General features: G+C 36.1%; 2 protein-coding genes and 1 pseudogene across 2 annotated transcripts; 2 read left to right on the forward strand and 1 right to left on the reverse strand.

The window, feature by feature from the left end:
- Nucleotides 1–4842: 4842 nt before the first annotated feature.
- Nucleotides 4843–6039, forward strand: LOC104759565 (F-box protein At1g30790-like). Its single transcript, XM_010482472.2, has one exon. It carries the CDS (start codon nt 4843–4845, stop codon nt 6037–6039), a length of 1197 nt encoding a protein of 398 aa, XP_010480774.1.
- Nucleotides 6040–7273: 1234 nt separating this feature from the next.
- LOC104759566 (uncharacterized) lies at nt 7274–8074 on the reverse strand. The gene is made up of 3 exons (XM_010482473.2): nt 8048–8074; nt 7857–7935; nt 7274–7752 (listed from the first exon to the last, which is right to left on the reverse strand). The coding sequence occupies exons 1-3, from the start codon at nt 8072–8074 to the stop codon at nt 7274–7276; spliced, it is 585 nt and encodes a 194-aa protein (XP_010480775.2).
- A 421-nt stretch (nt 8075–8495) lies between these two features.
- Nucleotides 8496–11677, forward strand: LOC104759567 (F-box protein At1g30790 pseudogene; annotated as a pseudogene).
- The last annotated feature ends 2345 nt before the right edge of the window (nt 11678–14022 follow it).

A 14022-nucleotide genomic window follows, 5' to 3' on the forward strand; every position in this document is an offset into this window, starting at 1 on the left:
TTAAGTGTAATTTTCAAATTTCTTTTCAAATTTTGTATAGTTTTCAAATTGTCCCAATATAGAACCTTATCTTTCACAATTTCGAAAAAGAAACTCTAATTCTTAAACTACTAGATTTTCTTTGACCGCACAAAATTAGGCAACTTTTAACATCTTCCGTTACTACACACCTTAAAAAGTTATTTAACCTCAACTTTTTCACTACCACTAAGATTGCCTCTCTCTGTTAAATAATAAGTCAGGTTCTTTACTTTGTCATTCACGAGCATCAACAACCCAAGCAAATACATTCTCAGCAGCTACGAGTCAACTCAAAGAGCATATCTCATAGTCATACCTAGAGATGTCAAAACAAACCCGGACTGATTCTAAACTCACAGGTTATATCGATTTTTGTTAAATGTTGCATCTCAGTGAGACAAAAACGTTTTCAGATCCTATTGCATATTGCTGCTAGATTTGATGCATGTTGGTGATATATATTATGGCTTAACCAAATCGAAAGTAACTTGGGTTGAAATAAATATGAAAAACTATGCTTACGTACATAGAAATGGAGCTTCCTCTTTTAGTGGTCATTGCCCCCCTTAAATTAGACGTACGTACTTGCCTTTTAAGTTCGAATCATACGTCCTCTTTCGTTTTGAGTTCTCCTATAGTACTATAAGAGATATAGTTATGACTTATATATGAATACATTTGTGACGAGTTTGTGGTTGTTTTATATATATATTAACTATTTTGATGTGATTTATGTTAATAATAAACAGTAAACATCTCCTACAAGCATTTAACCTTCCTCTTTTATCTTTTTATGTTACGACGAGCGTACGTAAGCACATGTATCCTTCGTATTCAGAGATCGTTTGTTTTGATGTCAAATCAGAGAAGATAAATTTTATCAAAGCACCTAGGGACGTCGTAGGATGGTGGAACGCTTCGATTTTGATGGCAGATTGATGAGAAAAAGCAGTACTCGTGGACATGGAAAACCATCCTCCACTTGCGACCACTTGCTGCACTCTTTCTGCGTTGTGAGGTGGGTAATGGACAGAGGGCAAGTTTCTGGTATGATTTTTGGTCCCCGTTTGGTCCGCTCATCAACCACTTGGGTACCTCAGGTCCTCGACAAACGGGTATACCCCTACAAGCAACGGTAGCCCAAGCGTGCTCAGACACAGGTTGGTCTCTCAGACTCGCCAGGTCGCCGCAAGCTGAACTCCTGCATACCTATCTCACGACACAGCGCATTCCCTCTTCATGCCCTGTTCCTGATATCTATCTGTGGTCAACTGGGGAAGAGTCACTGGATCGCTTTAGTGCGAGGAAAACCTGGGAGGTAATGAGGCCTCGGCAAGCCCCACCAGTTTGGACCAAACAAGTGTGGTACAAAGGATCAGTCCCCAGACATGCTTTTACGATGTGGATCACACAACTAAATCGCCTTCCAACAAGAGCGCGACTGGTAAGTTGGGGTATGCAAGTTGAGGAAACCTGTTGCGTTTGTGGTTCTCAGGCCGAAACTCGAGATCATTTGTTCTTGTCCTGTGAGTTAAGCGAAGACCTTTGGCTGGAAGTAACTAGGCGACTAGGCTACAGACCGTTTGTCTTTCAAACCTGGAGCGCGTTTAACTGTTGGTTGGACTTATCTGACTTAACGTCCAATTTGACTCTCAGAAGGCTGGTGGCTCAGGCTACCATCTACGCCATCTGGTCAGAGCGAAATGCACGCCTGCACACCAACGTAGCAACTCCTCCTCACATTCTGTTCAGGCTTCTAGACCGTCTAATACGCGATGCTATTTTGGCCAAGAGACACAGGAAAAACTTCAAGCAATTGATGCAAGACTGGTTGAAGTATGTCTAGGAAAACCAGAGTCCCATACTCTGCTTTTCATGTTTGTTGTGGGCTGATATCCTCTGTTTTTTTATTTTTTTTGTAACACAGGATATCTATTGTTTTTTCAAGCTATTGTAAGCATTACAATTGAGTTTCAGTAATGAAAATTCACAGTTTTACAAAAAAAAAAAAAAAAGTTAGCTCCATTGTGGTACCCTTTTGCTTGTTTTCAATTTTTCATACTTTTGATTTGTGGGTAGACATGGAGAAACACGAATGGTATTGGTATTTCTTTGCTCTAATCACAATTTTATCATCAACAAAAGATTAATATAATATGCGCAGACAAATATGGTTGTCATTTTACCTTTTTAGGGTCTTCGGTGACTAGAGACTAGAGTCTATCTAGAGAGTAGACATATTTTTTTTTTTCCGCATCACACATGTACTAGCTAGCACTACTACTCGTTCGTATTACGACAAAGAAAAAGCACTTATGAAACGTATTTAGACAGTTTCACCGGGTTCGATTCAATCAGACCATATTGAACCGTGACCCAAACACTAATTATTCGGCTTCCGATCCAATTTCGAAAACATCATCTCAAAAAAAAGTAATGCATTGTTATCATAATAATTCACTCAACTCAATAAGTAAAAAAAAACTAATAGCAAGGTGATGATAAAAATCCCACCCAAAAAACTAATAATTTGTTTTCAACATCTTTGTACTCGGGTAGTAAAACAAATAAAGTCTTAAATCCCGGTATTGATCTCATTCATATTCTTAATTATTTCTGAACCAATTTAGTATCGAACCAAAAGAATAGGAAAAAAATATATGTATTTGAAGGAAGCTTTTCAGTTAATCAATATATATATATATATGTTTGACCGGTTTGCTTTAACCAAACCGATACGACCCATCATGATTTAAGCAGGTATATATATATAATTGAGTTACTGTAGCTCGTAACGAACTTTTAACAGACTCCAAGATCGATTCACTTCTCTCTGTTACAACTTCACCACCGAGTTGATTCTCCGATGATCATCTCTTCTTCTTCTCCTTAACTCCGCCACCGGAGTATCTTGCGCCGCATCTCCTCCGTCACAGCACGCAACAGAATCATATCCGCCGTCGTCGAACAATTCGGGTTTTCGCACTCCAACGACGTATCTTCTTGCCAACGGCGGCGCTACTCGACGACGTATCTTCTTCCAACGGCGGCGTTAATTCCCCTCACTTACAACATCATTCTTTCTTCAACGTCTCTCTTTCAACAATCTCCGTCGCTTAACTCCTCACTTTACGGCGATACTGCTTTAGCCGATAGTCTTTGTCCTTGGCCTCTCGAGTCTTCGTCGCTTCCGTTTCAATAGCACAGTCTCAGCAAACTATTTCGTAGAGCCAGAGGTATTCTTGTTTTAAGGTTTACTTCTTTCAAGATTCTTTGAAACTGTGTTGAGTATTAGGCGAAGTCTTAAGTATTTCTCTGTTTTGCTGCAAGTTTTGTTTTTTTTTTTTCTTTAATCAAGACTCCGTGAAACTTTCACGGTGAAAGTTTGTATGGTATACCAAAATAATGTCATTGTTGATTTTTACATTGATTTTTTTTTTGTTTTCAGCTATGGCCGCCGAACTTGTTTTACCAAAATGTGTTCGATTCTGTCCCAAAGACAATGAGGTGATGAGAGAATTTCTAGAACCGGAGATCAACGATGCTAGGATTGATAGCTGTCTCATCGAAGACCTAGACGTGTATGAAAAGCATCCTGATTTGCTCGACCACAATCCGAACGACTACTTTCACCAAGGAGAATACTGGTACTTCGTAACAAGGAAATGCAAAGGATCAGCGAACAAGATTAAGCGAACTGTGGGCACAGGGAACAAAAACGGGAGATGGGTGCACAGAAAGAGCACTGCGATTCTTGAGGAAGGTCAGACGATCGGGGAAAAGCAAAAAGATGATTTTCATAGACAAGCAAAACAGGCACTGTGGATGGCATCAGTACGAATACCGCCTCCCTTCTCAACAATCTCTTGTGGTTGTGAGTCACATGGTTTATAACCCTGGAGATGATTCGACTCTAGCTCAACCGTTTGATGAATCTCAACCTCTTATGGGCACCTTTGGTGATGGTGTAGCTGAAGATCAGCCAATGAGGGACATTGAAGAAATTATGGAAGAACCGGTGGACAATGCGATATCAGATGCAGCTGAAGACAATGATGCGTTACAGGAAATGATGCATTACTTCCAAGAACTTCTATCTGTGGACAACATGGAGACTGATGCACCATGATCTCAGTATTCCTTTAAAGATTCTCACGAGCTTTGCTAATTTCTCACTGGATGACCTGTTCCGGAGTATCAGTCTGGTATATCTCTTTTTTTTTAGGTACCCGAAACTATTCTTTCAAGATTCTCTGAAACTCGAGTTTTGTTTTTCAAAATTCTGTATGTGTATCATTTCTATTGTTTCTCTATGGAGCTATATGAGATTGCATTAGTGAGTTTTTTTTTTCTTCTTCCAAGTAATAGGTCTTTCCTAAACATAAAAGCCTTCTCTATCAATAAGGTTAGGTTATCGTGTAGTGAGTAGTACAGAGTAAAAATCAGATCCCGGAAAAGAGTAATTATTGAGGTAGAAGATTTAAGAACTACATAAATGTTAGTCATTGAAGTTTCTCAGTGTTCTGCAACCCTAATCCTAAGTGCATGGATTTGAGTTTGCAACCTAATCCGAGCAGAACTATGGCAACAGTGATGATGTGAAGAGAAAGCCTGAATCACAAGCAAGCTACAAGAGATATGACGGTTTGGGCTTCCCACTCGGTTTGGGCTTGGACCAAGTAAAGCCTATTAAGCTGAGATATCTGGTGAAACAGAGAGCAAGTGGAGTTACTTATGTTGTGTCTTTATAATTTTCCCTCTGATCTCTTCTTTACAATTTACAAAACAAAACAAGTAGAAGATTCTAGGGCAGCCGTCATCATGAAACAACGCAAGGAGATAGATCATATCCCTCTTGATCTAACAGTGGAGATTCTCACCAGGTTGCCAGCCAAGTCTCTTATGAAGTTCAAATCCGTTTCTAAGTCGTGGTCTTCCATTATCCGTAGCCAAGTGTTCATCGATTCCTTCTACTCAATCTCCTCGACACGACCACGGTTTATAGTCGCTTTCACCAACGGTATATTCGCCAAGCGTGAGGAGAAGCGCTTGTTCTTCTTCTCGTCTTCACACGAGGGACATGAATCTTCTTTTTTAGTAACCAATCACCATATGACAATACCATGTTTAAGCGTTTGTAGCAACCCTGCGTCAAGGTGTGTTTCCGTCCGTGGCTTCATAGGCTGTTCACTTGTAGGTGGGTTCATGGTATGTAACCCTAGCACCAGACAAGTCATTGTCTTACCAAGCTTACCCTCACGCCGCGCTCCTGATATGAGAGGCAAATGTTTAGGGTACGATCCGGTGGATGATCAGTTCAAAGCTTTGTCACTCATTTCTTCTCGCATACCTAATAATGATAGTGTAGAGCACTTGGTGCTAACTCTAAAAGGTGATAAAAAAAAATATTCATGGAGGCAAATCAGAGGTAACAACAATGTTCCACCTTATTCCCCTCTAACTATGAAAGTATGCATCAACGGGGTTGTGTATTATGGTGGTTGGACTCCAAAAGTAAATATGAATCCAGTGATCGTTTGTTTTGATGTTAGATCAGAGAAGATAAATTTTATCAAAGCACCTAGGGATGTCGTAGGATGGTGGAATGATTCAATTTTGATGGAATACAAAGGGAAATTAGCTTCCATCGTAAGATACCCTTTGGCTTGTTTCCATAGTTTTGATTTGTGGGTGTTAGAAGACATGGAGAAACACGAATGGTCAAAACAAACATGTGAGATTCCATTTTCTCTGTGGGATTATGTTGGGGGTTTTCAGTTGTCTTTTCCAGGCACTAACAAGGTTGGGGAGATCATTCTAGCCCCAAAAATCTTGTCACGCTACCATCTTCAACCCTTCTACATTTTCTACTACCATGTAGAAACAAGCAACATTAGAAGAGTTAGGCTTGAAGGAATTGCTGATGATGAAAGTTTTAGGCACTGTTATGGAATTGGAAAAGATGTATGTAACGTCTATATATCACCAGAACATGTTGAAAATATTAGGTTTTTGTAAACATTTTTAATTCACGGATATGACCCTCTTTGTTTTTTCCTACTCAACATATTTGTGTTGATTTTTATGTACCAAACTAATTGGTTTGATACTATGGGATTTGCTCAAATTTATTTTTTCTAAACCCATAGTCTACTCTATAGTGATTAATTTTTATGATGGGTACAGAATCCTTGCTCAAAAATTATAAATGTCTTATTCTTCTTTTTGTTCTGTTTTTCTTTTAATTGTTAGATTAATTGGAACATTTTACGTTTTGCAATCAAAACATTCTTCCCTAGAGTATAGACGCAGCTGAGTGGTGTTTTTTTTAAGTTCACTCTCTGATCAGGACTTATTTGATAGTAGAATCTTTACAAATACTTGTTGGGATCTCTGCTAAGTTCACTCTCAATACGTAAGCACATGTCTCCTTCATATTCATGTACATATCATCAACAAAAGATTTATATAATATGCAGACAAATATAGTTCTTATTTTACCTTTTTAGGGTCTTCGATGACTAGAGTCTAGAGAGTAGAAATTTTTTTTGTTGGCATCACATATGCACTACCACTCGTTCGTATTACGACGACAAAGAAAAAGCATTTATGAAACGTACGTATTTCGGCATTTTGACCTGGTTGACTAGGAGGGCGGGCAGTGCGACTGCATATACGTATATAAGAAAAGGAGTACAAAAAAAAATTTGTAAGTTAAAAAGGTACAGGAAAAAAAAACTTTGTAAGCTAGAAAGGGGCAAAAAAAAAATTATAATCTAAAAAATACACAAAAAAAAACTTTGTAAGCTAAAAAGGAGCACAAAAAAAAAATTTGTAAGTTAAAGAGGCACACAAAAAACTTTGTAAGCTAGAAAGAGGCGCAAAAAAAAAAAGTTTATAAGCTAGAAAATGACACAAAAAAAAAATTATATGAACCAAAGAGATCTAAAAAAAATCAATAAGTTTTTCTATAGGTTAAGGGGCATTTTTTTTAGTTTGCCTAGAGACATCTAATATGTTTAAGCCGGCACTGCCTGGTTCGACTTGTTAGCAGACAGTGTCACATTGTTTATCTATTATAAAGTGTCCGCACATTGGTCCCAATACTCTCATAAATTATCTTTTATTAAAAAGGAAGAAAATGTTAAATACTGATATTATCTTGTGAATGTCTCCTAACACAAAATAGTATAGTTAAAAGAGACCCGGTTGAGTAAAGCCCTGAACTCAAGCTAGACCTTCTCTGGTACCTTCACTGCTTCTTTGGAACTTGTGGTTGTTGTGGTTGCATCACTTGTGAATAGGGCATCAACGGTTGCGGAGGCCACAACTGCGATGGACCATTCTGAAACTTTGATGGGACATGCCAGTTTCGGTTTCGCATCGGTAAAGGCTGTACAACCTTTGATTTACTGGTCAAACAGAATAGAAAAGAAAGTTTTTTTCGTAGCCCTCTCTTATTCTTCTGCTTCATCTTCTCTAGCAATTCACTTTCCATGGGTTTAGGATCATAACATGAACTAGCAGAGTCAGAAGAAGAAGAAGAAGAAGAAGAAGAAGTGCCATCTTCATCGTCGCTCTTTAGATCATCATCTTCAATCTGGTACTTAACTGAGAAGAGCTCTGTTTTCTTGCCACATTTATTAAGTTTACGAACCAGAGCCATAGGTTCAACGTTACCTGTGACTGTCATGAGTCCTTTTTTGCTGTTGTACTCCACTTCGTTTACACCTGTTTTCATTGAAAACTAAGTACTAAGAATTATCTCATGTTATAAGACTTATATATATGAGTCAAGAAGCACTTCAAAAGTAAGTTGGACTTTTTCTTATTACCAGAGATACTCTTCAACTTGATGCCTGCTTTTTTTTGGCAACCGGTGCAACACTTTAGATCGACTTTTAGTATGCAAGTCTGCAAGATTTACACAGCTAAATCATTAATTAGCAACTAAAGAGAGAGAGAGAGTGATAGATAGATAGATAGATAGATAGATTGAGAGATTGAGAGAGAGAGGAAGAAGTACCCGGACGGATTGGTTTGGGTCCGCCATTGTGAAGGAAGCTTGGTGAAAAGAAGAAGAAGAAGAAACCCTAAACTGAAACTCAATGGAGAAAAAGAAGATTTGTATTAATAGGCATCGTTAAATATTTTATATACAAAGGGAGAATCCATAAACTTTCCATAATTACCGAATTTTTACAATAACAAGTTAAGGTAATGATACATTTTATTGACTTTGATAGCTATTGTCGGTTTCCATATTCGAAAAATCTGGCAATTTCAAGACCTGCCTTCTCCATCCATATGTACCAAGTCAATTCAAACTCAGATGTGAGATATTTAAAAGTTCTCATTCTTGCATCATTTGTTTTGAACTGAAGCTAACAAGAAAAGTTTTGTTAAGTGACCTGATGACACTATTTAGCAGGAACGAGAGCCGGAGAATTAGCAAAGTGGCTTAATCGGGAAAGATGATTGGCAAAAAGATGAGAGTATCATATCTGATCCGGGAACAACAACGATGTATTATCCACCAGCAACATCATCAGCACGTCCTGGCCCAACCAACACCTGAGAGAAGCGAGGAGACAGGAGTGGGGACGGATCAACAAAATCAGGATGCATCACATTCACATGACATGGAGCAGTTCGAGGTCGGAACAGTTTAAGAAACGAAGAGAGTGAAAGTGAAGAAGAAGACGAAGCTCCAAGACGATCAAGACATGGAGAAGGAAAGAAGCGTCGGTGAGAGAGACTTACACAAAGCTATTTAATTCACCTCTCTCCCCCTCTATTTTTGATTCAAACATATTAGTATTACATTAGTGGCATAATATTCGTATTTTCAAGATATTTTGTACTATCAGACGACAAGAGTTGGAATACAACTCTCACGCACGCATCTTTAGTATTACTCTTTAAGGTTTATATGCCATTAGACTTTGGAGAAAGCACATTAGACCAAATAGTCTTCAACTGTACATAAACAAGTCACATCAACTATTTAGTTTTGCTAGTCTTTGATCATAAACAAGTCACATCAACTATATTTAGATTTGCTAGTATTTGATCTATAGACTAATATTGTATAAAATTTATCAATGAAAAGTGAAAACATTAAACAACAATATTAGACCGTAAACCAAGCCCAAATGGATTTGACATGAGAATTAGGTTGGACATCATAAATAAAATTATGTTTGACTACCTAATAATATTCACATCGATCGGGTGAAAATAATCCACGTAATCTTTGAAGATTTATCATGAACAGGAAAGAAAAAAAGGAATTGAACCCTCCCAAACGGCTGGGATTTAACCTAGTTTTATTTGTTTTTGTTTTCTCTCTTAAAGTTGTACTAGAATATGATCCGTGCTATAGCACAGATTAAAATTCTTTTTGTTTATATTGTAATTTTTATTGAAAATATCGTATATATGATTTTTTTTCTAAGTTTTTGTTTTTTAATAGGAGATTATGCCATGAAATCATATGATGAATATGACTTATGAAAATAATATCTATTTTGTAAAATCTATACCACATATTAAGTTGTGATAAAAAAATTTAAATTTTTATTTGTTAATTTTATTTTATTTGTTTAGTGTTTAAAATTATATAATGTATTTTAATTGTTAATTCTATGACTTAACCCATAGTATACTGCATATTAATTTTATGATCAAATATGTAACATATGTTTGTTAAAATCATCTTAACCGAGAAATCCTACCAAACAACATTATTCCAAACTTTAATTTAATCTGAGAGATCATATTTTTTGAAATTTAAAACGGTGCTCTAGCAAGAAATCTTTTTTTGATTTTTTTTATATTATAGTGACATTTTATTGATCTGTGCTATAACAAATCACGATTAAGTGTGATGAATTACCAAGATTTTATTCTTTTTTATGCTTTATAATATATTTTTATTATCTTTAATAAGTTTGTTAACAATGTAGTCTAGCAATAAAATCTGCCGAAAATAAATTTGGAATATTCTCTTTAAGATTTTTGAAAACAATGTGCTTCCAAAAATAAATTATTTTGGTTGCACCCACTATTTATCTTGTAATCAATTAATCTATCAATTTAAAATATTTTCTTTAAGATTTTTGGTAACCATTTAATCTATCAATTTGGAATATCCCCTTTAAAATTTTTGGAAACAATTATGGTTGTATCCACTATTTAACTGTAACAAATTAATTTATAACCTATTTGTAACCAACTTATTAAAATTATATAGTCTACAAAACAAAACAATGTTGTGTACTTCAATATTGTGTACTTCCGTTTTATTATAAAGGGTATTATTAAAGAACCAGTATAATACAACATAAGAAAACAACAATGAAAGGTTTGCTCCCCAGATCTTAAGTATAAACTCATTACTCATCAAAAAAAAAAAAAAAAAACTCCCTTTTGACATAACTCCTCTGCTCAGAACTTCCTTTGCCGAGTCGAATCTACAGTTTGTTTTTTGGTAGGCGGCTAGGCGCCATGAAACGCGAGAAGAGACAACGTATTGAGGCAAATCCCATCCCTCTTGACCTAGAGGAGGCTATACTCACTAGATTGCCTGCCAAGTCTCTTATGAAGTTTCTATGCGTGTCAAAGACGTGGTCTTCCATCATCCGAAACCAAAGGTTCGTCAATTCTTACTACGCTATGTCTTTTCAATCACTTTCTGCTGCGGTTCACAAGCCATGGTTAATGACTGGCGTTTGTTCGTCACTTCGTCTTCTCGTCTTCCTACGAGGATGAGAAATCTTCTTCTTTGGCAACCACTTTCCATATGACAATACCTTCAGTGTACTTGTCTAACGCCTCCTCCTGTCAATCTGTCCATGGCTTAATCGGGTGTATTAGCAGTTTTCCGTTCATTGTCTGTAACCCCAGCACCAACAAATTCACTACCCTACCATGTGCCGGGGCACGCACATCCTGGGGATACGATCCTGTTGGAGATCAATTCAAAGCATTGACCATGGTGTCTTATCCTCATCAGCCTCATGATTCTCTAGTGTACGAGGTTTTAACACTTGGAGGAGGAGAATCTTCATGGACACGCAATAGGTTTACCAGCCCGCCTCATTTCACTGTTACCAAATCAAAATGTATCAATGGGTTCGTGTATTATGCTGCTTGGACCCCAACCCGAACCAAAAGTCCGGTGATTGTGTGTTTTGATGTTAGATATGAGAGGCTGAGCTTTATCAAAGCGCCTATGGCTGTTGTTTGCTGGGAGGGTGAATCTATTCTCATAGAATACAAAGCCAAGCTAGCTTCCGTTGCAAGACATCCTCATGCTGATTTCCGTAGTTTTGATTTATGGATACTAGAAGATGTGACGACACATGATTGGTCCAAGCAAACATTTGAGCTTCCTTTCTCTTTGGGGATGGGTAGGAATATCACTTCCCCGGGCACTAACAAAGCTGGTGAAATCATTTTCGCACCAAAACGACTCTCAAATGATGTTCAACCATACTACATTTTTTACTACAATGTTGATAGAAAAGACATGAGAAGAGTTTGGCTACTAGGAATTGCTGACGATGAAGAGTTTAGGCGCCGTTACAGAATCACAGGGCAATGTTACGTCTCCATCTCACCCCAACACGTCGAAAGTATTGCCTCTCTATGATCTGTTTTATGTATCCTTTTCTCTAAGGATCTTGATTTTTTTTTTTTTGTTATAGTAGGATCTTGATTTAAGAGCTTGACAAACTTTAGTAGGACTCATGATTTGCATTTGCTGACATGTGAATGTTTAGCGTTGCTTATATTTTCAAGTGTTCTTTTCTAGTCTTATTTCTGGTGATTTTAGTATTGAACACAACTCTTTACTTGCTGTGGAAGATTCTGGCAAGTGGCAAGCAATGACCTAGTATTGATCCTGTCTTTGCAAAGAAGACCCCCAAAATAAAAATAAATAAAAAGATACCTTTGCGATTCCCTGTTGCATTTTCATGTTTCTCCTCTGTTTCACTCAGAGGCTCACCATATCTCCTCTAGTTTCTCCTTTGTGCTCTGTTTTTATTCTCTCTTGATAACAGAAGCACATCACTCGTAAGAACACAAATTAATAAACTACTAGTAAGAGAGAAATTTTTTTTTAAATCTTCTACATTAATATTTCGGATCACAAGGATACTTTGTTACAAACACAACACACACAGTGATTCTCTCCACTTGCTGCACTACACTCACTTATATAGTCTCTAATCATGACTTTCCACTAGACCATAATTCTAGGTACTTGACTCACTACTTCTACAAGCAATGTTATGCTACCTACTCTTACACTATAACAACTCTTAGTCTAAATTGATTAGACCATCCACAATGGTGGTCTCCTAACCAGAAATCTTTTATTTTAACATTTGTCAGCTTCTTATTAGTTACATATTCAAACAACAAACGAAAATTAATTAAAAAGTGCCATCTTCATCGTCGCTCTTTAGATCATCATCTTCAATCTGGTACTTAACCGAGAAGAGCTCTGTTTTTTTTGCCACATTTATTAAGTTTACGAACCAGAGCCGTAGGTTCTACGTCACCTCTGACTGTCATGAGCCCTTTTTCGCTGTTATACGCCACTTCGTTTACACCTGTTTTCATTGGAAACTAAAAGTATTAAGAATATTGTTCTTGTACAAACTCTCTTCATTCATCTCTTATAAAATAAAGAAATAAAATCTGGGAGTATTCATTATTATAAAATTAAAAACTTTAAATCATCTCATTTATAAACTTAAACCGATATGTAATTTCATTCTAATTATAAAATCTAAACTCTAACCATGTTATTTGTAAACCTAACATGGTTAGGAGTTGTAAAATATCTAAAGTCTAACCATCTTATTTGTAAACCCAAACCGACATATAATTTTGTTCTAACTGTAAAATCTAAACTCTAACTACCTCATTTGGTAAACCCAAACCGACATATAATTTCGTTCTAATTGAAAAAATCTAAACCCTAACCACCTCATTGTAAACCCAAAACGATATATAATTTCGTTCATTGTAAAATCTAAATCCTAACACTTCATTTGTAAACTCAAACAGACACATAATTGTTTTCATTGTAAAATCTAAACTCTAATCACCTTATTTTAAAACCAAACCGACACATAATTTTGTTATAATTTTAAAAATCTAAATCAAGCCAATATTTAATTTTCCTTAATTAAAAGTATACAGAATTGGTTTCTTTAATTTGTTTTGCCTTTTAATTTAATTTTGATTTATTTTTTAAATAAAATATTAGATAGAATATTCTGATTGGTTGAGAGGGGAGGGAATGGATTCAAAGGTTCACCCTAGAAGTGAAAAGTATTTTTCTTTGTACAATAGGCATCGTTAAATCTTTTGTAGACAAGGGAGAATCCATAAACTTTCCATAATTACCGAATTTTTACATTAACAAGTTAAGGTAATGATACATTTTACTGACTTTGATAGCTATTGTCGGTTTCCATATTCGAAAAATCTGGCAATTTCAAGACCTGCCTTCTCCATATGTACCAAGTATAAACTCAGATGGTGAGATATTTAAAAGTTCTCATTCTTGCATCATTTGATTTGAACTGAAGCTAACAAGAAAAGTTTTGTTAAGTGACCTGATGACACTATTTAGCAGGAATGAGAGTTGGAGCAATTAACTTAATCAAAAAATAAAATGTTGGGAAATGGTTCAACGAAGCTGAACCAAGGAACACGTTTAAATCAGTATGATCTACGGTGATATTCGTGTTTAATCAAAGAAAACATTGTTTTTTTTTTCAATACAATCAAAGTAATGAATCAGAAAAGAAATAAAATCAATAATTGCAGAAATTAGATTTGCTCGGTTTATCACATAAACCAAACCATATCAATTATAATATGTAATTTTTGTTAAAATCCTCTATCTATATTAATATTTTTGAAGTACATTTTGTGTTATGCCTTTTTAGTTTTGCTTATGTAAATTTTTATTTACAA

This window comes from Camelina sativa, chromosome 17 (assembly GCF_030686135.1).
Source record: "Camelina sativa cultivar CO46 ecotype springtype chromosome 17, ASM3068613v1".
In the NCBI taxonomy this organism is placed as follows: Eukaryota; Viridiplantae; Streptophyta; class Magnoliopsida; order Brassicales; family Brassicaceae; genus Camelina; species Camelina sativa.